The 23,624-nt window shown below is 42.0% G+C and overlaps 2 protein-coding genes across 10 annotated transcripts in view; one reads left to right on the forward strand and one right to left on the reverse strand.

Moving 5' to 3' along the window:
- Positions 1-1,953: 1,953 nt before the first annotated feature.
- Positions 1,954-23,565, reverse strand: LOC116480772 (zinc finger protein 570). 8 transcript variants are annotated; one of them, XM_058426682.1, is made up of 7 exons: positions 21,703-21,991; positions 21,545-21,625; positions 20,719-20,802; positions 16,519-16,616; positions 15,125-15,251; positions 14,705-14,800; positions 1,954-6,697 (listed from the first exon to the last, which is right to left on the reverse strand). In XM_058426682.1, the coding sequence occupies exons 5-7, from the start codon at positions 15,156-15,158 to the stop codon at positions 5,343-5,345; spliced, it is 1,485 nt and encodes a 494-aa protein (XP_058282665.1). In that variant the 5' UTR covers positions 15,159-15,251; positions 16,519-16,616; positions 20,719-20,802; positions 21,545-21,625; positions 21,703-21,991; the 3' UTR covers positions 1,954-5,342. The 8 variants fall into 8 exon arrangements, with proteins under 8 accessions (XP_058282665.1, XP_032028990.1, XP_032028992.1 ...); XM_032173099.2 differs by lacking the exons at positions 16,519-16,616; positions 21,703-21,991 and adding an exon at positions 23,149-23,309; XM_032173101.2 differs by lacking the exon at positions 16,519-16,616.
- The window catches only part of ZNF569 (zinc finger protein 569), a 57,977-nt gene continuing 56,229 nt past the window's right edge, over positions 21,877-23,624 (forward strand). Inside the window, exon 1 of one of the 2 annotated variants that reach the window (XM_058426679.1) lies at positions 21,877-22,121. The gene's annotated coding sequence lies outside the window, so the exon portion shown is untranslated. Of the gene's footprint in view, positions 22,122-23,357; positions 23,550-23,624 lie in introns of those variants that run through there. The other variant, XM_058426678.1, reaches the window with a different exon arrangement.

The following is a 23,624-nucleotide window of genomic DNA, read 5'->3' on the forward strand; positions in this document are numbered from 1 at the left end:
CGAGATAACGCCACTGTATCCAGCCTGGGCGACAGAGAAAGGCTCCGTCTCAAAAAAAAAAAAAAGAGACACTAAGCTATAGCTATATCTCTATCTAAAGGATATGAATGAGTGAATGAGGCAAAATAGGGAAGAGAAGGGCTTTAATTTTTTTTTTTTTTTTTGAGACAGAGTCTCGCTCTGTTGTCCAAGCCGGAGTGCGGTGGCGCGATTTCGGCTCACTGCTACCTCTGCCTCCTAGGTTGCGGTTCAAGCAATTCTCCTGCCTCAGCCTCCCGAGTAGCTGGGATTACAGGCACACGCCACCATGCCCAGCTAATTTTTGTATTTTTAGTAGAGATGGGGTTTCACCATGTTGGCCAGGCTGGTCTTGAACTCCTGACCTCGTGATCCACCCACCTTGGCCTCCCAAAGTGCTGGAATTACAGGCATGAGCCACCGCGCCCAGCCGGGTTTTAATTTTTATCTACTGCTTTAACTTTCACTTCAGTGTGTTGGAGTGTGGTGGACAAGCACTCTCCCTCACTCTGCCATCCTGTTTCTTGTTGATATTTTCAACCATTCAAGTATGGATATCTGAAGCCTCTCTTTGACAGTGATAGACAATTTCCTTGATATTCTTTTTTTTTTTTTTTTTTTTTCTTTTTTTTGAGACAGAGTCTCGCTGTCGCCCCGGCTGGAGTGCAGTGGCGCGATCTCGGCTCACTGCAGTCTCCGCCCCCCGGGGTTCACGCCATTCTCCTGCCTCAGCCTCCCGAGTAGCTGGGACTACAGGCGCCCGCCATCTCGCCCGGCTAATTTTTTGTATTTTTAGTAGAGACGGGGTTTCACTGTGTTAGCCAGGATGGTCTCGATCTCTTGACCTTGTGATCCGCCCGCCTCGGCCTCCCAAAGTGCTGGGATTACAGGCGTGAGCCACCGCGCCCGGCTCCTTGATATTCTTAATTGCTTATTTTTCCATTGACTTATAAATGAGAAAAATATAATAAAAATGGGAAGCTATCAACAAATTCTGCTGGATATTGATTATAATCACAGTGACTAAGATAGGCATCCATTTTAAAATCCAGAGTTACTATGTATTTGTTTCTGTATGCTGCCTACCTATCTGAAGTAAATTTCTGTCTCTACCGCCTGCTTCTACTGTAACAGCCTCATGCCATTTTCCTTCCTGTTTCCTTTCACACCCCCAGTATATTCTATAAAATAATTTTTACTAAATACTGCTGCAAATTTAACATGTATTATGACAAATGCACGTAACAGTTCTAAAACAAAGAATTTCCTTCCTTCAACATCTGAGAAAATTGAGTTCAGAAAGGATAGTAATTGGCCCACAAAAATTCTGGACACTTAGTACACAAAGGGAAATTAACAAATCATGGTGCATATACAATGGGGTCCTGAAAACAATAAGAATGATAATGGGAAAATTAGGCTTATAAAACCCTTAGCATAAAACGTCATTTTCAAACCAGTCAAACATGGAAGGATAGTCTTAAAATTGTTAACAATGGTTGCCTCTGCAAATAGACCATATATAAGCTTCTTTCTGAAGAAAACGGTGAATACAGGAATACCAGTGGCACACCTTGGGAATGGTAAGAAAGTAACTGACAGAGCACAGTGGCTCACACCTGTAATCCCAGCACTTTGGGAGGTCGAGGCAGGCAGATCACCTGAGGTCAGGAGTTCAAGACCAGCCTGGCCAACACGGCGAAACCCCATCTCTACTAAATATACAAAAATTAGCTGGGCGTGGTGGTGTGTGCCTGTAATCCCAGCTATTTGGGAGGCTGAGGCAGGAGAATCGCTTGAACCTGGGAGATGGAGGTTGCAGTGAGCCGAGATCATGCCACTGCACTACAGCCTGGGTGACAGAGTGAGCCTCCATCTCAAAAAAAAAAAAAAAGAAAAAAGAAAAAAAAAAAAAAGAACGGATAGAAGCAAACATCATTTAAATATTCTTTATTTTTGCATCATGAAATAGTTTAAATATACAGAAAGATACAGAGAGTAAGAACTGACTCATATACTCACAGCCAGCTTTATCAAATTTTAAGAATTGGCTATACAGTATTTGCTTATTTTTAAAATAAATAAATAATTAAAGGTATTTTCATTTGCATCCTTTCCCCAATCTCATTTGTCTTTCTCCCTGCAGGTCACCACTGTTCTGAATCTGATGATTATTTTATGAATTCTTTTAGATTCGTTTTATATAGTATTTAGCCATGAAAAATATACATAACACTAATTTGCATGTTTTGAAATTGTACATGTTATACTGTATTATACAAAATACTCTGTAGTTCAATTTCATTAATACTATTTTTGAGGTTTACCCATGTTGACAGAAATATCTCGTTATTCATTTTAGTTTGCATTCTATCTTGTATTTAACCTAATGGTTAGATTACTTTCACCTTCTCATTCTCACAAACAGTGCTGCAATGGACCATCATATATATCTCCTTGAAACACAAGGAGAGACTATGTAGAGGTTTAAACGTGGAATTGCTGGGTCAAAGTTTATTCACATCTTCAACTTTACTAGACATTGCCAAATTATGCTAAACACAACTACTTCCAATAGCACCGTATGAGTGTTCCTATTGCTCCACATCTTTCCAGTAATTGGCACTCTAATGCTTTTGCCAATGTGATGATTTTGAAATAGTTCATTGTGATTTTATTTTGCATTTCCCTTACTACTAGTGAATCCTCTTACTACTAGTAATACCTCCAAATCCAATCTTTCTCTACTGGTATGAACCATCATCATATGCAGTTTCTACAAATAGATTCGATAATTTTCTTGCTGCTCTTAAGAATTTATACCTCACAGATAATTTCAGAACAAACCTGTCAAGCTAAAAGGCAAAACAAAAACAAAAACAAACACAAACAAAAAACACAAACATTTTGGCTGGAATTGCAGTAAATTTGTTAATTAGGAAGAATCGCCAACTTTATTATATTGAGTCTCTGCAGTCTAGGCTATATAATGCTCCTTGATTTATTTTCTTATTACTCTTCTGTTTTCTGGGTTTAGAAAATCTACTGTTTTATATTTAAGTATTAATTATATGTCTCCACCTCTGGAATTTTACTCCGTGAGAATGTGGCCTTTGTATTGCTCACTGTCATTTCCTTATACCTAAAACAGTGTCTGACAAATAGTAATTACTCAGTATTAACAGAATGAATGCCTATATTAATATTTGTGTATCTATCTGTTGTTTTCTTCCCTTAATCCCCTTTTGATTTCAATTTTGCAACCACTGGATAAAAAATTTTAAAACTTTACATTTTTCTATAGTATGGAACAGTTTACATGCCTTCTAAATTACCTGAATGTAACCATACAATTACCTGGGTGTAGTGCTTTTTTTTTTTTTGAGATGGAGTCTCGCTGTATTGCCCAGGCTGGGGTGCAGTAGCATGATTTCAGCTCACTGCAACCTCTGTTTCCTGGGTTCAAGCAATTCTCTTGCCTCAGCCTCCTGAGTAGGTGGGATTACAGGCGTGCACCACCACACCTGGCTAATTGTTGTATTTTTAGTAGAGATGGGGTTTCATGTTAGGCAAGCTGGTCTTGAACTCCTGACTTCATAATTCCCCACCTTGGCCTCCCAAAGTGCTGGGATTACAGGAATGAGCCACTGCACCCGGCCAGGGTGTGGTGCCTATTTAAGGGGAAAACATGAATTTCTATGTTTATTGATTTTTTTGGTTAATTGTGACCATTTCTATTCCTTCCTTGATCTAAATATAAGTTCTGCATTCTTCCCAGTGAATTCCATTTTTCTTAATTGGCTTATCCAATTCATTATCTTTAGAAACTTCCTAAAACTGGCTGTCAGTGATATAGCTCCACTACCTGAGTTTATAACAACTACTAAGCTACAGTACAAAGACTGCCATTTATGTTCTAAAATTTTTAGATTTTCCAAATTCTGAACTGGTGTTTTGCAGGAATGCTCCCCTTTGTCCAATAAGGAATCTTGTTTTGTGAGGAGTAGATGAATTAATATATGTAGAGTATGTAAGACAGCGCCTGATGTGCAGTGGGCACTCAATACATGTTAGCTATTATCATTTATTGAATATCTGCTATATTTGACAGACTACATGAAGTACTTTACATGCAAATTTCTCATTTAATATGCATCAATCTACAACAGACACTATTTCACTTAATACTTACATTTCTAAAGTACAGTATCCTGTATTATTCCTATTTTAAGATTTAAAGAAAACCCTGAGGTTTAGATAAGCAAATTGCTCAAAGTCACACAATGCCATAGTAGTGTTGGAGCTATGATTTTCCAGAATCTAAGCTCTTAGTCGCGGGAAGTGCCTAGTGCCCAAAGAAGACTGGAATAAAATAAGGTGTGTAACAACCAAATAACAAAAAGCCCCACAGACAATTTTAAAGGCTGTGAATATTAGTCTAAGAACAATAACAAGCAAAAAAAAAAAAAAAAGTTTTAACTGGAGATAGTAATATGTGTTTTCTTTTCTTTTTCCTTTTTTTTTTTTTTGAGAGGGAGTTTCGCTCTCGTCGCCCAGGTTAGAGTGCAATGGCGCCATCTTGGCTCACTGCAACCTCTGCCTCCCGGGTTCAAGTGATGATCCTGCCTCAGCCTCCAGAGTAGCTGGGATTACAAGTGTGCACCATCACGCCCGGCTATTTTGTATTTTTAGTAGAGACAAGGTTTCGCCATATTAGTCTGGCTGGTCTCAAACTCCTGACCTCGGGTGATCCACCTGCCTCGGCCTCGCAAAGTGCTGAGATTACAGGCATGAGCCACCACGCCCGGCCCATATGTGTTTTCTTATACTTTAAAAAGAACTGTTTGAGGCTGGGCGTGGTGGCTCATGCCTGTAATCCCAGCACTTTGGGAGGCTGAGACAGACAGATCGCTTGAGGTCAGAGTTCAAGACCAGCCTGGCCAACATGGCAAAACACCAACTCTACTAAAAAATATAAAAATTAGCCAGGCATAGTGGTGCATGTCTGTAGTCCTAGCTACTCGGGAGGCTGAAGCATGAGAATTGCTTGAACCCTGGAGGCAGAGGTTGCAGTGAGCTGAGATCGTCCCACTGCACTCCAGCCTGGGCAACAGAGCAAGACATTGTCTCAAAAAGAAAAAAAAAAAAGAAAAAAAAGATCAGTTTGAGTGCATTGTGGGAAATGGATTTAAAGGTAGCAAAAATAAATACAGGAAGACCTGTCTGAAAGCTATATTATAATCAGAGTAAGATGAATCAGACCAAGGTGACAACATTAAAGATAAAAAACAGTATAAATTCTAGAAACATTTAGGACTCAGGATCTATAGGACCTGGTGATTGACTGGGTTGGGTGGTGACAGTGACTCCCCAATGTGAATTCTCTGGTGATGAGCAAGGTGTGCATGCTGCCTGAAGGTTTTTTTGCATTCCTTACATTCATAGGGTCTCTCTCCAGTATGAATTCTCTGATGTTGGGCAAGGGATCCACAGTAACTAAAAGCCTTTCCACAAACAGTACATTCATAAGGTTTCTCTCCAGTATGAACTCGCTGATGTTGAGTAAGGGACGAGTCATTGCTAAAAGCCTTCCCACATTCGATACATTCATAGGGTTTCTCTCCAGTATGAACTCGTTGATGCTGAGCAAGGTAGGCAATCTGGCTGAATGCTTTCCTACATTCCTGACACTTATAAGGTTTTTCTCCAGTATGAATTCTCTGATGTTGAGCAAGGTGTGAATTCTGGCTAAAGGCCTTCCCACATTCCTTACATTCATAGGGTCTCTCTCCAGTATGTATTCTCTGATGTACAGTAAGGTATGCACGGAGACTAAATGCTTTCCCACAGACATTACATTCATAGGGTTTCTCTCCCGTATGAACTCTCTGGTGTTGAGCAATGGATGATCTGTTGCTAAATGCTTTCCCACATTCGATACATTCATAGGGTTTCTCTCCTGTATGAACTCTCTGATGTTGAGCAAGGTAGGCAAACTGGCTGAAGGCTTTTCGACATACCTTACATTCGTAGGGTTTTTCTCCAGTATGAACTCGCAGATGTTGAACTAGGTGTGCATTCTGACTGAAGGCTTTCCTACATTCTTTACATTCATAGGGTTTTTCTCCAGTATGAATCCTCTGATGTTGAACAAGATTTGATCTCTGGCTGAAGGCTTTTCCACACTCTATACATTTATAGGGTTTCTCTCCAGTATGAATCCTTTGATGAAGAGTAAGGGATGAACTCTGGCTGAAGACTTTTTCACAATCATTACATTTCAAAAGTTTCTTCTCTGCACAGACACTCTTGGGCTTAACAGCCATTAAATTTTTTTTAAAGCTTCTCTTTTGTGTGTCATGTTTATATACTTTCTCCTCTTTGGGGATTATCTTTTGTGTACAAAGCAGTGGGTTCTGATGAAAACTTCCCCAAGATTTATATTCTTGTTCTCTTTCATCAACAAGGGGTTCTTCATGAGTGATTATCTCTTCCTTGAAACACGCCTTCTGATTCCCTGGTTGCCTTTCAAAATAGCCCTCACATTTCCACTCTTCTCTCAAACTGGAGTATTCAAGGTTATAGCTTGTAAGTGTTTCTATTATCTTCTGGGATTGATGTTCTTCATAAAAGTCCTGCTTTGGGGTTAATTCTTCCGTCTCACATATAGGCTCCCAGCCTGAAAAGTAATAATAAGAAAAAATGTCTCCTCTATTGAGTATCAGAAAGTACATTTAAGAAAGTACATCTGTAAAGTAAAATATGTGAATTAAATAGCAAAACCCACAGGAACACTGGCTTTTGCAGTTCTGAAGTGTACAAGAAGAGAAACTGAAAATAGGTCATACAGAAACCTAAGAAGGAATGATTAGAATTATAAAAGAAAAATCAGTAAATCTCAGAGCAGGAAGAAATTAGAGATGTGGTCAGAGTTGGTTACAATTTTATGCCTGTATTAATAAAATAGACACTGAAATCGTCTCCATTCTTTTAGCTGCTTCATTCAAGAGCATTCACTGAACAAATATTTACCTTTTGCCAGATACTGTTCTGATGCTTTTAATATCACAAAGCAAAAATCTTTATCTTCAGGGATGTTATTTTCTTAGACAAGACAGAAAATAAGTGATAAATAAGTAAATTTCATTTTATGTTAGAAGATACTGAATGCTTCAGAGAAAGAAAATCAGGGTAGGGGATGTCATGGGTACTGATGAAATTAGAGCTAGGAATCATTAATAAGTTAACATTTAAGCAAAGATTTGAAGAAAGTGAAGAAGTCAGTCAGTCATTCAAGTCTCTGGGGAAAAAGCATTCAGGGAAGAGGCAGCAACCGGTTCAAAGGCCCAAAAGTAGAAACATGTCTACTATGTCTGGGGAATATTAAGAAGGCCAGTGTGGCTATAGAGTGAGTAGTAGGATATAAAGTCAGGAGGTAAAAGGTAATGAGATTACTTAAGCTTCACAGGCCTTCTAAGGAATTTGGCTTTTACTCTGAGAGGGATAGCATATTAGTCCGTTTTCACATTGCTATAAAGACACTACCTGAGACTGGGTAATTTATAAACAAAATAGGGTTAATTGACTCACAGTTCTGCATGGCTGAGAAGGCCTTGGGAAACTTACAATCTTGGCAGAAGGTGAAGGGGAAGCAGGCACCTTCTTTACAAGGTGGCAGGAGAGAAGGAGAGAGAGAGAGAGGTAGAAATTGGGGGCGATAGAGAAAGCAGGGGAAACTGCCACTTTTAAACCATCAGGTCTCATGAGAACTTCCTCACTATCATGAGAACAGCATGGGGTAAACTGCCCCCATAATCCAATCACTTCCCACCAGGTCCCTCCCTTAACACATGGGGATTACAATTCAAGATGAGATTTGGATGGGGACACAGCCAAACCTAACAGATGGTAATACAGTTCCATCCAAATCTCATGTTGAAATGTAATCCCCAATGTTGGAGGTGGGGCCTGGTGGAAGGTGACTGGATCATGGGGGTGGAGTCCTCATGAATGGTTTAGTACCATCCTGTTGGTACTGTTATGATAGTGAGTGAATTCTCATGAGATCTGGTCCTCTAAAAGCGTATGACACCTTCCCCTTCTCTCATGCGCTCCTGGCTTTTGCCAAGTGATGTGCCTGCTCTCTGTTCACCTTCTGCCACAATTGGAAGCTTCCTGAGACCTCCTCGGAGGAAGATGCCGCTATGCTTTCTGTACAGCCTGTAGAAATGACAGCCAATTAAACCTCTTTTCGTAGAAATTACCCAGTCTCAGGTATTATATTTCTTTATAGCAGTGCAAGAATGGCCTAACAGATGGAGAGCCATTGAAGTAGTTTGAGTAGAGGAGTAATAGCTGGTTGCTATTCCATGAAATCACCACAGAATGTGGTATATATGTACAATAGATTATTCAGCCTTAAACGAGGAGGAAATTCTGACATATGCTATAATACAGATATAACTTGAGGACATTACAGTAAGTGAAATAAGCCAGTCACAAAAGGACAAATACTGTATGATTCCACTTATATGAGGTACCTAAAGTAGTCCAGCAATATAGCAGACTAGTTATAATGACAAATCTTCCTGGTACAAAAAAGCTTACAACTTTGTAGAAATAGAAAAACTTTCTTTTAGCTGCATTACCAAGCTGGCAAGAAATTAAGGTAAACTCTCAGAGGTCAAACAGATTGTAGAAGGCACTTTCAAGTAAGTAAGGTGGAACCGAAGCTGGGAGCATCAATTTATCTCTGGTGAGTTTGGTCTTAGGCACATCTAACTGGAGATTTAGGAAAAATAAACACAGAGAATGGGAGAGTAACAATATGTGAAGAGATAATAGCTGATAATTACCCAGAGTCCATTAATGGTCAGATAAAAAAATCACAATAAATCCCAACTATAGCAGCTGAAATTTACATCTAGATACACCACACTGAAAATACAGAATAACCAGGGCAAGAAGAAGAAAGTTCTTAAAAGTTGCAAGGAAGAATATATTAATGAAAACTGACTTCTCAAAAGCAAGAACAGAAGCCAGAAAAACATGGAATGGTATTTTTAAAGTACTCATAAAAATAATCTGTCACTGGGCACGATGGCTCACGCCTGTAATCCCAGCACTTTGGGAGGCTGAGGAGGGCGGATCAAGAGGTCAGGAGTTTGAGACCAGCCTGGCCAACATAGTGAAACCCCCATCTCTACTAAAAATACAAAAAATTAGACGGGCATGGTGGTGCGCCCTGTAATCCCAGCTACTTGGGAGGCTGAGGCAGGAGAATCGCTTGAACCCAGGATGGGGAGGTTGCAGTGAGCCAAGATTGCACCACTGCACTCTGGCCTGGGCGACAGTGCAAGACTCCATCTCAAAAAAAAAAAAAAAATCTGTCAATCTACGACTGACAGAGAAAGCTTCTTGTGTGCATGACAGCAAAACTAACATACAAATGAACAAAACAATAACAACAATAGAAGTTGATATGAATACTATACCTCTAAAATATTTATAAAGAAGTTACTTCAAGAAAAAGTTCTGGGATAGAATGGTGAACAAGGAAAATGACAAACACGGATAATTTTTTTTTTTTTTTTTTGAGACAGAGCCTTGCTCTGTCACCCAGGCTGTAGTGCAGTGGCATGTTCTCAGCTCACTGCAGCCTTGAACTCCTGGGCTCAAGCGATCCTCCCACCTCAGCCTCCCAAGTAACTGGAACTACAGGCACACACCCCATACCCAGCTAATTTTTGCATTTTGTAGAGACGGGGTTTCACCATATTGCCCAGGCTGGTCTCAAACTCCTGGACTCAAGTGATCAGCCTACCTTGGCCTCCCAAAGTGCTGGGATTACAGCCATAAGCCACCACACCTAGCCAAAAGTGGATAAATCTAAACAACACTAAATGTAATAATGGTTTATTATACAACTTCATAAAGCAAAATAATTGTTTATGGGATTTAAGAAAAACAAGGAATAACTGAAATGAGGGTAAGTGAAGTTAAGACAGTCTAAGGTTCTTGGTGGTTTTTGTTTTTGTTTTTTTTGAGATGGAGTTTTGCTCTTGTTGCCCAGGCTGGAGTGCAGTGGCTCAATCTTGGCTCACTGCAACCTCCACCTCCTGGGTTCAAGTGATTCTCCTGGCTCAGCCTCCCGAGTAGCTGGGACTGCAGGCACACGCCACCACACCCAGCTAATTTTTGTATTTTTAGTAGAGACGGGGTTTCACCATGTTAGCCAGGCTGGTCTCCATTTCTTGACCTCGTGATCCACCCACCTTGGCCTCCCAAACTGCTGGGATTACAGGCGTGAGCCACTGTGCCTGGCCAGGTTCTTGTATTTTTAGTGGTCAAATATAAAGATTAGAATTAACTTTAGGTGCCGGGCGCGGTAATCCCAGCACTTATGCTTGTAATCCCAGCACTTTGGGAGGCCGAGGCAGGCGGATCCTGAGGTCAGGAGATCGAGACCACGGTGAAACCCCGTCTCTACTAAAAATACAAAAAATTAGCCGGGCGTGGTGGCGGGTGCCTGTAGTCCCAGCTACTTGGAGAGGCTGAGGCAGGAGAATGGTGTGAACCCGGGAGGCGGAGCTTGCAGTGAGCCCAGATTGCGCCACTGCACTCCAGCCTGGGCGACAGAGCGAGACTCCATCTCAAAAAAAAAAAAAAAGAATTAACTTTAGGTTTTGTTAAGGTGATTATAAATGTTAGATTTTCTAAGGTAACCAGTACAGAATAGAAATAGATTGTATAACATTCAAATTAGGAGACAGAGAAAAACCAAGAAAGAAGAAAAATTCAAAAAGGCACAATTTATAAAAGAAAGTGAGATAGTGGAAAATAAATCCAAGTCTATTAATAGTACCAAAAAATTTAACTGACCACCATCATTTGGTTAAAAGATAAAGGTTATCAGACTGGATTTTAAAAAATGTTTATCCAAATACTGCTTATAAAAGAAACACATAGCAAGTCAGAGAATAAAGGAGTAGAAAAAAACTGCATCAAGTAAATATTAACAAAAGACAAATACAGCTATAACAATATTAAGCGAACTCTTTTTGCTTAATCAGATAATCATTGGATTTAAAGAGAGTAACAATAAGAATTCACTAGAAAAATAAAATATTCTAAAAACATATGACTAAATAAAATACCTTCAAAATATAAAAAAATGCTGTTACAATTACAAGAAAAAAACTTATGTATTTACCACCAGAGTAGAAGTTTCTTTTACATGTCGCCCAGTAACTGATGGCTCAGACATTTTTTTTAAATCCATAAGGACATAGAAGATTTGACCAGCACAGTTAATGAGCTTAATCTAATGAGCAAATATCAAACACTGTATTCAACAACCAGAAAACACATACTATTTTCAAGGACACATAGAATATTTACCAAAACTAGCCCTAAGAAATAAGGCAAGTCTCAAAATACTTTCAAAAAATGTATATTAAAGAGATCCCATTCTCTAACCATCATACAATTAAACAAGTACCAAACAAAAGCCTTCAATTTCAAACTTCTAAATAATTCACGGATCAAGAAATCATTGAGAACCAGAAAAATAATGGACAACTTCATCTAATAAGTTTGAAAACTTACATCAAAACTAAAAATATTTAGAAAAAAATACCCTAATTGACTCTAGGAGAAATAGAAAACCTAGAATTTTAGAACATATCAAATTGAATGATTAGTTTAAATTCTTTCAACAATAAAAATTCCAAGCCAAGATGAACAAAGTTCTACCAAACATTCAAAAAACAAATAATTTTTATTTTACACAAATGTTTCTAAAGAAGAAAAAGAGAATTTATGAGACTAATCAACCTTGATTCCGAAATCTGACAAGAAAGGAAAACTGAAGATCAAATTCACTAATAAATACAGACGCAAAACACCCAAACAAAATATTGGCAAATAGCAACTAGCAAAAAGTGGAAAAGATATAAAGATGGGTTTAACTTGGGAATGCAATGTTGGTTCAACATTTGAAAATGTATGTAATTTACCACATTAAGAGGTTAAAAACTAAAACCTATTAAGAGGTAAAATCACCCACAGATGGAGAAAAACATTTGTTAAAACTCAAAAGCTTTCCACAATGAAACTCTAGCAAACAGGAATGAAAGGGTATGTACCAAAAACTTTTAAACATCAAAATTATTAAAAAACAAAATGCTAAAGTATTCTTATTAAGCCAGAAGTGGACAAGAATGCCTGTTATCACTACTTCGATTCATATGATACTGGAGATACAACAAAGGCAACAGATAAAGAAATTAAGGTACAAGAATTGAAAATGAAGAAACTGCCATTATTCACAAATATGTCTACTCATACATAAAATCCAAACATATCTAAAAATATTATTGACAGGAGAGATTGGCAAGGTTGCTGGATATAAGGCCAATGTATACAAAGTTAATTTCATTTCTATATATGAGCAACAAACAGGAAATATAAAAAACATTTAACACAGCAACAAAACTAATATGTTTAATGTTTACAATTAATCTAACAGAAGATGTGCAAGCCTTTTTGAGAAAATTATAAAACACTGAAAAAAGTGAAAAAACCTAAATAAATGGAGAGCTATACCATGTTAATGAATTTTTAAAATTTTCAGAATTGATTACAGAATAAATAAAATTTGAATCAAAAGTTAAAATTTGAATCAAAAGTTAACAGCATTTTGTTGTTTTCTGATAGAAATTTACAAGTTGACCCTAAACTTGTATTGATGTCCAAAGGGCAAATAAGAAATTCTAAAGAATTTAAACAAGCTGTAGAGATTTTCCCTAGCAGATAATTATCCTTCTAATAAACTATTTTTATTAAGATAGTGTGGTACTGGTATAAGGAAACAGAGATCAATGAAATTGAATAAAGCTTAAAGTCAAACCCATATATAGACTAAAACTTGATATATTAAGAGGTAACATTCAGAAAAACAGGCAGAGGGAGCATTTATTCAAAAAATATCTGGGACATTTTGTTTTCTGTAAGATACAGAAATTAAATTCTTATTTAAAATAATCCTCAAAAATAAGTTCCAATTGGATTATGGACCTACATATAAAAGGACAATCTTTAAAAGACTATTTTCAGATATCTATATGAACACAGAACATAGAAAGGTTTCTTAAAGTATCAAAAACATAAGCTACAGGCTGGGTGCAGTGGCTCACGTCTGTAATCCCAGCACTTTGGAAGGCCGAGGCAGGCGGATCACCTGAGATCAGGAGTTGGAGACCAGCCTGGCCAACATGGTGAAACCTCGTCTCTACTAAAAATACAAAAATTAGCCAGGCGTGGTGGTAGGTGCCTGTAGTTCCAGTTATTGGGGAGGCTGAGGCAGGAGAATCACTTGAACCCAGGAGGCAGAGGTTGCAGTGAGCTGAGATCACGCCACTGTACTCTGGCCTGGGCGACAGAGCGAGACTCTGTCTCAAAAAAAAAAAAAAAAGCTACAAATACACACACACACACACACACACACACACACACACACAAACACACACAACCTCCCTCACAATGAGCACCTTAGGAAAAATCACACATGCAAACTGTTTTTCCTCTTCTCTCGCACCACAACAATAAACACAGAAGGCTTCTGTGACTGAATGTGACGATTTCTCTCCACCAACAAGCAAGCAATGAATTCTGCAGTGGGTGTCCTCTACCTCAGCTCTATTCTGATACTATCTACCTGGAGATAGCATCAGATCCCTCAGGTTGAGGACTCAGTCCCCAAGACTGCCTACACTTCTGATGCTCTGTAGAGCTCAAAAATTTATAAGAGGCCAGGTGCAGTGGTTCATGCCTATAATCCTAGCACTTTGGAAGGCTGAGGCAGGCAGATCACGTGAGGTCAGGAATTTGAGACCAGCCTGACTAACATGGAAAAACCCTGTCTCTATTAAAAATACAAAAATTAGCTGGGCATGATGGCGTGTGCCTGTAATTCCAGCTCCTCGGGAGGCTGAAGCAGGAGAATTGCTTGAACCTGGGAGGCGGAGGTTGCGGTGAGCCGAGATCGCACCATGCACTCCAGCTTGGGTGACAGAGCGAGACTCGGGTCTCAAAAAAAAAAAAAGAAAAAAAGGCCGGGCGCGGTGGCTCACGCCTGTAATCCCAGCACTTTGGGAGGCCGAGGCGGGCATATCATGAGGTCAGGAGATCGAGACCATCCTGGCTAACACGGTGAAACCCCGTCTCTACTAAAAATACACACACACAAAAAAACTAGCTGGGCATGGTGGGAGCCTGTAGTCCCAGCTACTCTGGAGGCTGAGGCAGGAGAATGGCATGAACCCGGGAGGCGGAGCTTGCAGTGAGCTGAGATTGCACCACTGCACTCCAGCCTGGGCGACAGAGCGAGACTCTATCTCAAAAAAAAAAAAAAAAGTTTATCAGACTACTAAAAGATTTTTTAAAGACTGAGAGGCTTATGAAACTCAGAGAGGATGGGACTTATTACAAAGGAGATAGGAAAGTGAGAGAATTGAAATAATTAAAAATAACAAATGTGGGAGAACATCCTAAATGGCCCCAAATTTTTATGAAGACCTAGAACATTTGAGAAGAGTTTGGAAGCCTGAAGAGTGAAGAGGTGATACCTTTGAGTCAAGCTGAGCTGTCACGTGCAAAGATTTTTGCCAATTTCCTCTTCACTAACCTGAGCACAAGCCTTTTGTCAGCTCTCTCTTCACCATCCAGGGTGCTTTTCCTTGTTCCAACAATAATATCACACTTGGTTTGGAAAAGCAAAGTCCTGCAAATACGAAAAAAAAAGTAGAATTTGGTCATGCTGTGGATATTCCAGAACTCACATTCAATCCTTAGATTATCGGGGAAAAGGGAGTTTACAGTAAGCAAAAAGAGAAATGTGTAAAGGACATGTATTAGAAGGATAAGGAAGATGAAGCTTCAGGCATAGGCCAAGTATATGTTCACTGCCAAGTCCACAAACACTAAGCCATTTGTTTGGCATAGGCAGCAGACATTCAGCCAAATTTTGCAGATAGTATCCAAAAATTCACAATAGTGAATAGCCCCTTTTGAGCAGAAGCTCAATTTTGCAAGAAGATATCCTTACCCAGTGATACCAAGATCCTGTAGTTCTCCAGCATCACATTACTATACAGATGTCTTTGAGAAGAATCCAGACAATCCCATTCCTCTTGGGAGAAGTCTACAGCCACATCTCTGAAGGTCACCAACTCCTGAAATGAAATAAATGAAAGAACCTTATCTCTTACCATATTCACCTCATTTCCTCTGCCCTAGGCACACTGGACTCTGATATTACATCCTCAAATATGTAACCATGTTATCATATTTGTACTCAGGGCCTTTGTATATCTCAGATTATTCCAGTATAAAATAGCAATGCTTCCATCCCAATTCCCTATTTCCTAACCCTCCTTTATTTTTCTCCACTGCACTTAATTATTTTATCCATTGCCTGTTCTTCACCCTCCTCAACTAAAATTTAAGCTCCATGAGGGCAGAGTATGTTTTGGCTTTGGTCACTGCTTTATCCCCAGGTACAGAATAGAACCTGGCATACGTGAAGTATTCAAATACTGACTCAGTTGAATTAATCAATGAGTGGTTTGAAGAAAATTTCAAGAAGCAAAAAAGGGATCAAAAATAATCCCAGAAAGTATTCGCTATCTCTCTGAAAACTGTGCTAGACCAAGCAGAGCAGAGCATCAATTCTATTAAAATTAAAATAATTTAATCCAGAGTTCTCAAAATTTTGTGTAAAGAAATGGGTGTTCTACTCATAATATTGCTTCTGTCTACAGGGGTTAGAGAAAGTTCTTAAAAACTTGACGCTGAGCTGGGCTCACTCCTGTAATCCCAACACTTTGGGAGGCCGAGGTGGGTGGATCATCTGAGGTCAGGAGTTTGAGAACACCCTGGCTAACATGGTAAAACGCTGTCTCTACTAAAAATACAAAAATTAGCCAGGTGTGGTGGCACATGCCTGTAGTCCCAGCTACTCCAGAGGCTGAGGCAGGAGAATCGCTTGAACACAGGAGGCGGAGGTTGCAGTGAGCCAAGACTGTGCCACTACACTCCAGCCTGGGCAGCAGGGCGAGACTCCATCTCAAAAAAAACAAACAAAAACAAAACAAAACAAAAAAAATTTAATGCTGCTGTGATGCCATTGGATTCCAGGTTTCTATAATGTGACCACTTGCTGATGAAACAAACATACATTATATGTGTATGTATTAATTTTTTACAAAATTAAAAGATGTGAACCTGTCAATGCAACTTTTTGCATTTGACACGATTTTGTTACAGTTAAAGAAACTGTCTCTAGGCTGGGCGAGATGGCTCACACCTGTAATCCCAGCACTTAGGAGGCCGAGGCAGGTGGATCACTTGAGGTCAGGAGTTCCAGAACAGCCTGGCCAACATGGTAAAACGCTGTCTCTACTAAAAATACAAAAATTAGCTGGGTGTAGTCATGCGCACCTATAATCCCCAGTACTCGGGAGGCTGAGGCAGGAGAATCGCTTGAATCCGGGAGGCAGAGGTTGCGGTGAGCTGAGATTGGGCCACTGCATTCCAGCCTGGGCAACACAGCAAGACTTTGTCTCAAAAACAAAACAAAACAAAACAAACTATCTCTACAGAAGCAAAATTCTTCAAGTGCAATGCTCAGTCACCTTTTTTCTTACTTAATTATAGGAAGTAGGTAAATCTCTCCCTCTCTGCTCCTGCTAACAATGCTTCCTAAAATGTTTTCCTTAGCTTATATAAATATATATTATAAATGTATAAATATTTATGTATGACATACATATTTTCCACTGATTCTTTATAGTCAACAAAAATAATTTCTATGTCAACATAGGAGCTTAAATTCTGATCTTAAAATATTTCACCCCTAATAAATACTTGGTTTCAAAATCCATTCACAGTTATCATCAAACCAGTCTGACGCAAAACTACAGTTCCCACTTTTTCCTGTTTTCTTTTTACCCTTAAAGAAACATGGCTTCCAGCTGAGAGGACGACTTCCCCTGATGCCCTGTCACTGATGAATGTTTTATTCCCCACATTCCTTGTACCACAGCACCTGAAGGTGAGGCAGGTCACCTCTTTGCTCTTGTTTCCAAAACATTTCCTCCTCCCTAAAAGAAATCTAGTTTTAAACCTCACGAAATTAGAATATGTCAATCACAATCCCTCCTTGTGATAGTTATCTACTAATTTCTGATAGACACCAGTTCTTTGTCATTTCTTAAATTCTTCAGCACCTGACTCACTGTCACTCTCTTCAATGCCATTCCTATCATTCTTTGGTCACTTCGATACCCACATAAATAATACTCCCCACAACCTGGCCTGTTAGTTCTCTGACTCCTCTCTCCTGAGATAGTCTTATCCTCTACGCTTCTACAGTCATTCATTTCCATGGTCATAACCCAGACCTTGTCAGTACCAGTCAGTACCAAACCCTTCATAACCTCAATTATCCCACTCTGACTTCTACCTCCTATACCTCAACTGTGGCCCTATGATACCCCAAACTGGATAGTTATTTGACTCCACCAGAAGTCAAATTCTGGAGAAGTACAATTCACTGATCTTACCACTTTTTACCACTTTTTCACTGCTCCTCATCCCCGAGTACCCTCACTTCCCAGCACAACCACCTGTTATAATCACCCCCCGCATATGACCTTGTCTTCTCTGCCCCTCTCTCACTGAACTGTACTCACTTGGTTAAACCACAGCCATCTTTCTGCTTACTCTGTGCCTGTACCCTGCATAGCTGAACTCTGGTGGAGAAAATCATACCAACCATGCTAAGTAGTCTCACTTTAAATTCATGATCACTTAACCTCAAGTGGGCGGAAATGCTGCATGATACATTTCCCTAGTCCATTCATCCCTTCACTCTGCTAAATGACCATTTGATACTGTCCCCTCTCTCCTCACACCTTCAAGATCTCCTTCCCCATGCTCACTCTCAGCTGATAATCTTACTTTTTCTCTGAGAAAACAAAACCCATTGAAAGATAATTCCCACAAACTCCCACCACATCTACACATCCACCCGCACCTGTGCTTGTACACCCTAACATGCCCTTATTCCTATAACTGAACAACCCACTTTCCTAGAAAAGGCCAAACACTTAGCTCCTCTCACCTACTTAAGCACATTGTTCCAGCAATTACTTTTTCTCTATTCATCTTCAAATTTCCCTTTCTACTGAATCGTTAACATCAGCCTGCCAAAATATATCCATCTTTCTGAAATCTTGTCAATTATGACTTTCTCCTTCAGTTACCACCCATTTCTCTCCTTTTTTTTTTTTTTTTTGAGACAAAGTTTCGCTCTTGTTGCCCAGGCTGGAGTGCAATGGCACGATCTCAGCTCACCGCAACCTCTACCTCCCAGGTTCAAGCGATTCTTCTGCCTCAGCCTCCTGAGTAGCTGGGATTACAGGTATGCGCAACTACGCCCGGCTAATTTTTTGTGTTTTTTAGTAGAGACGGGGTTTCTGCATGTTGATCTGACTGGTCTCGAACTCCCGACCTCAGGTGATCCTTCCTCCTTGGTCTCCCAAAGTGCTGGGATTACAGGCGTGAGTCACTGTGCCCGGGTCTCTCCTTCGCTTATAGCTAAACTTTTTGAAAGGGTTGTCTATGCTTTCTATTATTTCCACTCACCCCCTGCCTATAAATAATGACATCATACAACTTATGTATTAACAGGATCACTTTGGCTGCTCCATTGAGAACAGACTAAAAGAGAAGAAGAGTGGAGGTAGAGAGAGAAGTTAGGAGAGTACCACAGTAACACAGGTGAGAGATGATGGTCAAAACATAATGGAAGCAGTGGTGATAGTAAAAAGTACTCTGGGCCGGGCGCAGTGGCTCACGCCTGTAATCCCAGCCTTTGGGAGGCCGAGGCAAGCGGATAACAAGGTCAAGAGATAGAGACCATCCTGGCTAACATGCTGAAACCCTGTCACTACTAAAAATGCAAAAATTAGCTGGGCGTGGTCGCGCGTGCCTGTACTCAGGAGGCTGAGGCAAGAGAATCGCTTGAACCAGGGAGAGGCGTAGGTTGCAGTGAGTCGAGATTGTGCCATTGCACTCCAGCCCGGGTGACAGAGCAAGACTCCGTCTCAAAAAAAAAAAAAAAAAAATAGTAGTCTGATTCTGGATGTATTTTGAAGTCTCTAATTTCCTGATGGAAGATTTTTAGCTTAAGCAATGGAGCCAGGGAAGTACGTAAGAGTTTCCTAGTTGAGTTCCCTAATTCTATCCTTGTCCCATTCAGTTTACTCTCAGTAGCAGCCAGAGTGATCCTACCAAAATGAAAATCAGTTCATGTCACTCATGTTCCAAAACCACCAATAGCTCATTTCACTCCATTTGTAAGATGTTTGCATTTGTCATATCTCTTATGCAACCAAATGAAGATGTAAGCAGTCAGGTATACAAGTCTAGAGTTCAAGAGAGAGGTCTGGGCTGTATACAATTTGGTAGTTGTTGGCATATACATGGTATTTGAGGCTATGAGACAGGATGAGATCGCCAAGGTAGTAAGTGTAGAGAACAGGATGAGGGACTAAGACCTGTGACACCCAGTGGTAATGGGTGCTTACTAAAAATTAGAATGAATGAACGTTGTTTGGTTAGAGACTAGAGTGACGAAGTTGGTCTGTATCCGTATCTGAGGGAACAGTATCTCAGGCAGAGAGAATACCAAGTGCAAGGCCATGCATTAAGAATGTACTCACTGGCGGCTGGGTGCGGTGGCTCACGCCTGTAATCCCAGCACTTTGGGAGGCCGAGGCGGGCGGATCACGAGGTCAGGAGATCGAGACCATCCTGGCTAACATGGTGAAATCCCGTCTCTACTAAAAATACAAAAAATTAGCCGGGCATGGTGGTGGGCGCCTGTAGTCCCAGCTACTTGGGAGGCTGAGGCAGGAGAATGGTGTGAACCTGGGAGGTGGAGCTTGCAGTGAGCCTAGATAGTGCCACTGTACTCCAGCCTGGCGACATAGCAAGACTCCGTCTCAAAAAAAAAAAAAAAAAAAATGTACTCACTGGCCAGGCATGGTAGCTCACGCCTGTAATCCCAGCACTTTGGGAGGCCGAGGCAGGCGGATCACCTGAGGTCTGGAGTTTGAGACCATCCTGGCCAACATGGTGAAACCCCGTCTCTACTAAAAATACAAAAATTAGCTGGGCATGATGGCGCACACCTATTGTCCCAGCTACTCGGGAGGCTGAGGCAGGAGAATCGCTTGAACCCGGAAGGTGGATGTTGCCGTGAGCCATATTGCACCACTGCACTCCAGCCTGGCAACAGAGTGAGACTGTCTCAAAAAAAAAAAAAGAATAAATAAAAATGTACTCACCACATTACAAGGAAACAAATGTTGCTGGAACTGAGTGACTGAGTTAAAGACAGGGTGAGAAAAATTAGATGAAGTCAGAGGGACAGTCAAGGACCAGATTATGCAGGGCCCTGCAGATCAAGACAAGGACTTACACGTTTGTCTTGAATAAGATGGGAATCCAGTGGAGAGTATTGGTAAGTGACATGACTGGTTACCCAGAAACGTTTCAGCAGAAGGAAAATTAGTACCTGCTTGTCTTGAAAAGCAGACAAGTATTCAGGAAATAGAGAAAACACCAACACACCTGGTACATGGCTTTAAGAAGCCCAACAGCCATTCTTTCTTCCTCCTGGCTCTTCTCTTGGGAAATAGCAGTGGCCTCAGATGACTGAGATGGGGAAAAGAACATGAGAAACTAGACTTTTCTTGCAGCATCCAGAATCACCAGTCTAGACTTTTTAGGATTCTCTTTCCTCCTCTTGCAACCTTCCCTCCAATAGAGAGAGCATAATGGAGACCTAGGAATTTGTTTGCATACAATTTAACTGATGCCTAAATCATTTCCCAATTCCTTAGCTTAACAACAGATGTTCTAGGCTTTACAAATAGACTCAGAGGAATGGAAGCTTTCACATAAAGACACAGAACTAACAAATAAGAGCACCAACATCAAATAAAAGAGGACCTGACCTCACAATCCTCTCCAATAAATCAGTGATTCTGAAACTTGGTGGCACATTGATATGACTTGGGCTGGCTTTAAAAGCCTCTCAGTGGCACACAGTATCTCACTCAATCCCCCACATAATCAGAGTCTGAAAAACTACAAGTGCTAGCCACCGTCTTACCCACGCCACAGTCAGAGGCCATGGGTATGGACTGTCTCACACGGGCACCCTTTCCCATACCGGCAAGGCTCACACACCAGGGTATCTATCACAAGCGACAATCTCACAACCCAGTCACAAACAGGCCGCGGGTATCGGCCCAACAAGGTGCAGCGAACACTCGCCCGCTCCCGTCCCAACTCACAGCCTCACACTCCACGGTGCCATTGACTTCCTCGCACCCAGTCACACAGGACGTGGACAGGCACACGCGGTGACAGCCTCGCACTGAACGGTACCAACCTCCACTCGCACCGGAGTCACACAGATGGCCTGGGACGAGCTTCCGGAGACCCACACGCCACTCCTCAGCCCACTCCCTACCTGCAGAACAGAACTGGTGTTAGATCCCCTTCCCGCCCCGAAGGCTCGGGGAATCTGCACTCGGGTCTCACCCCTACCCTTAGTTGGATGGAATCCAGCCCCTACGGGCCGGGAAAGAAGCGCCTCAGCTGCCTCCGCCCCCGGAGGACACAAAGGGGCCGCCGGCCCAGCTCCCGCGGGGTCCTCTGGGAAACGTAGTCCGGAATAGAAAAGGTCGCGGCGCCGCAGTGTCTGGCAGCAGCGGTGCAGCTCCGCGCAGGGTTTGTAACACTGCCTCCTGCCCACCAGGTCCTCCCACGCTGGCCTCTCCTTGGCCTTCCGGAGACCCCGAAAGTCCGGATTCCCTGCAGCTCCGAGCCTGGCCCGGTCACAGGGACGGGGCCCAGCGTCACACTACACGGGCTGGTGTGGAAGTGCGCAAGCACAAACGCTCCGCACGCCTCCCTTAGCAACCAGGGCGGGGAGTTGAGAACCGCGGGTTGGCCGCAGGGAAAAGGTTTGTGCGTGGGAACGCGCTAGTGGCGCGTCTACTCAAAATGGGTGGGAGGCGAATTCCTAGAATTGTGCTGGATACCCGAAAAAAGTTGGGAGGGGAGCGGGGGGCGGTGCAGGGAGGTAAACTGCGCAAGCGCACCGCACTCCTGGCAGTCTTCCCATCCGCTATCCTCGGCCAGGCGCGGTGGCTCATGCCTGTAATCCCAGCACTTTGGAAGGCCGAGGCGGGCAGATCACGAGGTCAGGAGGTCGAGACCAGCCTGACCAACATGGTGAAACCCCCGTCTCTACTAAAAATACAAAAAAATTAGCCGGGCGTGGTGGCACGCGCCTTAAGTCCCAGCTACTCAGGAGGCTGAGGCAGGAAAATTGCCTCAACCTGGGAGGCGAAAGGAGGCGGAGGTTGCAGTGCGCCCAGATCGCGCCACTGCACTTCAGCCTGAGCGACAGAGCAAGACTCCGTCTTAAAAAACAAACAGAAACCTCGTGACCTCAAATGATCCGTCCGCCTTGCCCACCCAAAGTGCTGGGATCACAGGCATGAGCCACCGCGTCCGGCCTATTATCTCTTTATTAAAGGTATTAAGACCGGCCCCGTGCGGCTCATGCCTGTAATCCCAGCACTTTGTAAGGCCCAGGCGGGAGGATCGCTTGAGCTCAGGAGTTCGAGACCAGCCTGGGCAACATAGCGAGACTTCACCTCTACTAACAAACAAAAATCAGCCGGGCAGGGTGTCCCATGATTGTAGTCCCAGTTACTCGGAAGGCCGAGGCAGAGAATCGCTTGAGCCCGGGAGTTCGAGGCTGCAGTGAGCCAGCATCGCGCCGCTGCACTCCAGCGGCAACAAAGTGAGGCTCTGCCTCAAAAAAAAAAAAAAAAAAAACGAAAGGCATAGAGAAGTTAAGTACCTAGTCTGAGATGACACAGCTAGTAAGGCCAAGTCTGTTTAGAATCCAGGCGGTCTGGCCACACTACTTTTCGCTCACGATCCGGGGTCATGAAATCCAGACAACACTGTCACACTCACAATCGAGAAGTCCAGGAAGAACAAATACATGCACGTTGTCTCTGACAAAACTGCAAGGTCAGAATCAAACAGCCACAAGAATATAAAACGCGACCATGGTCACACAAAGGTCGCATATTCGCACGACCTCAGATGTCACTGGACAGGGTCTCTCGCCCTGGAAACCCCACTCCAAATTCTATGGCCGAAGTTTCACAGAGAGACACTACGTCACTCCTCCCTGTTCTAGCCGCTGCCAGGACCCTAAGGCTCCAGCTGACCCGGCCTTCACTGGCCCTTGAGCTCTTACCACCTTCACCCCGCTGTATTCTAGTCTCAGGTAGAGACTCAAAAAGACAGAACTAAACACAATGAGCCGGGCTTCCTTCACTGACCTTGCGAACCTGCAGCTCAAGCCGACTGTAAGAAGGAAGCGCCTTTTTGCAGGTGGGGTCGGGGGGAGTAGGGCCGCGAAGGCCTCTGGGAAATGTAGTTCG

The sequence above is a fragment of the Hylobates moloch genome, unplaced genomic scaffold (assembly GCF_009828535.3).
Source record: "Hylobates moloch isolate HMO894 unplaced genomic scaffold, HMol_V3 SCAFFOLD_13, whole genome shotgun sequence".
NCBI lineage: Eukaryota > Metazoa > Chordata > Mammalia > Primates > Hylobatidae > Hylobates > Hylobates moloch.

What these genes read in the sequence shown, in the direction of transcription:
- LOC116480772 (XM_032173099.2), bottom strand. Translation starts at nt 23,178, where the DNA reads ATGTATTTGTTCTTCCTGGACTTCTCGATT. An exon ending in TTCTTAAAGCCATGTACCAG is followed by an intron (nt 15,252 to 20,718) that starts GTGTGTTGGTGT and finishes ATTTCATTTCAG; the next exon opens with GAGTTGGTGACCTTCAGAGA. An exon ending in GACAAAAGGCTTGTGCTCAG is followed by an intron (nt 6,698 to 14,704) that starts GTTAGTGAAGAG and finishes ATTACTTTTCAG; the next exon opens with GCTGGGAGCCTATATGTGAG.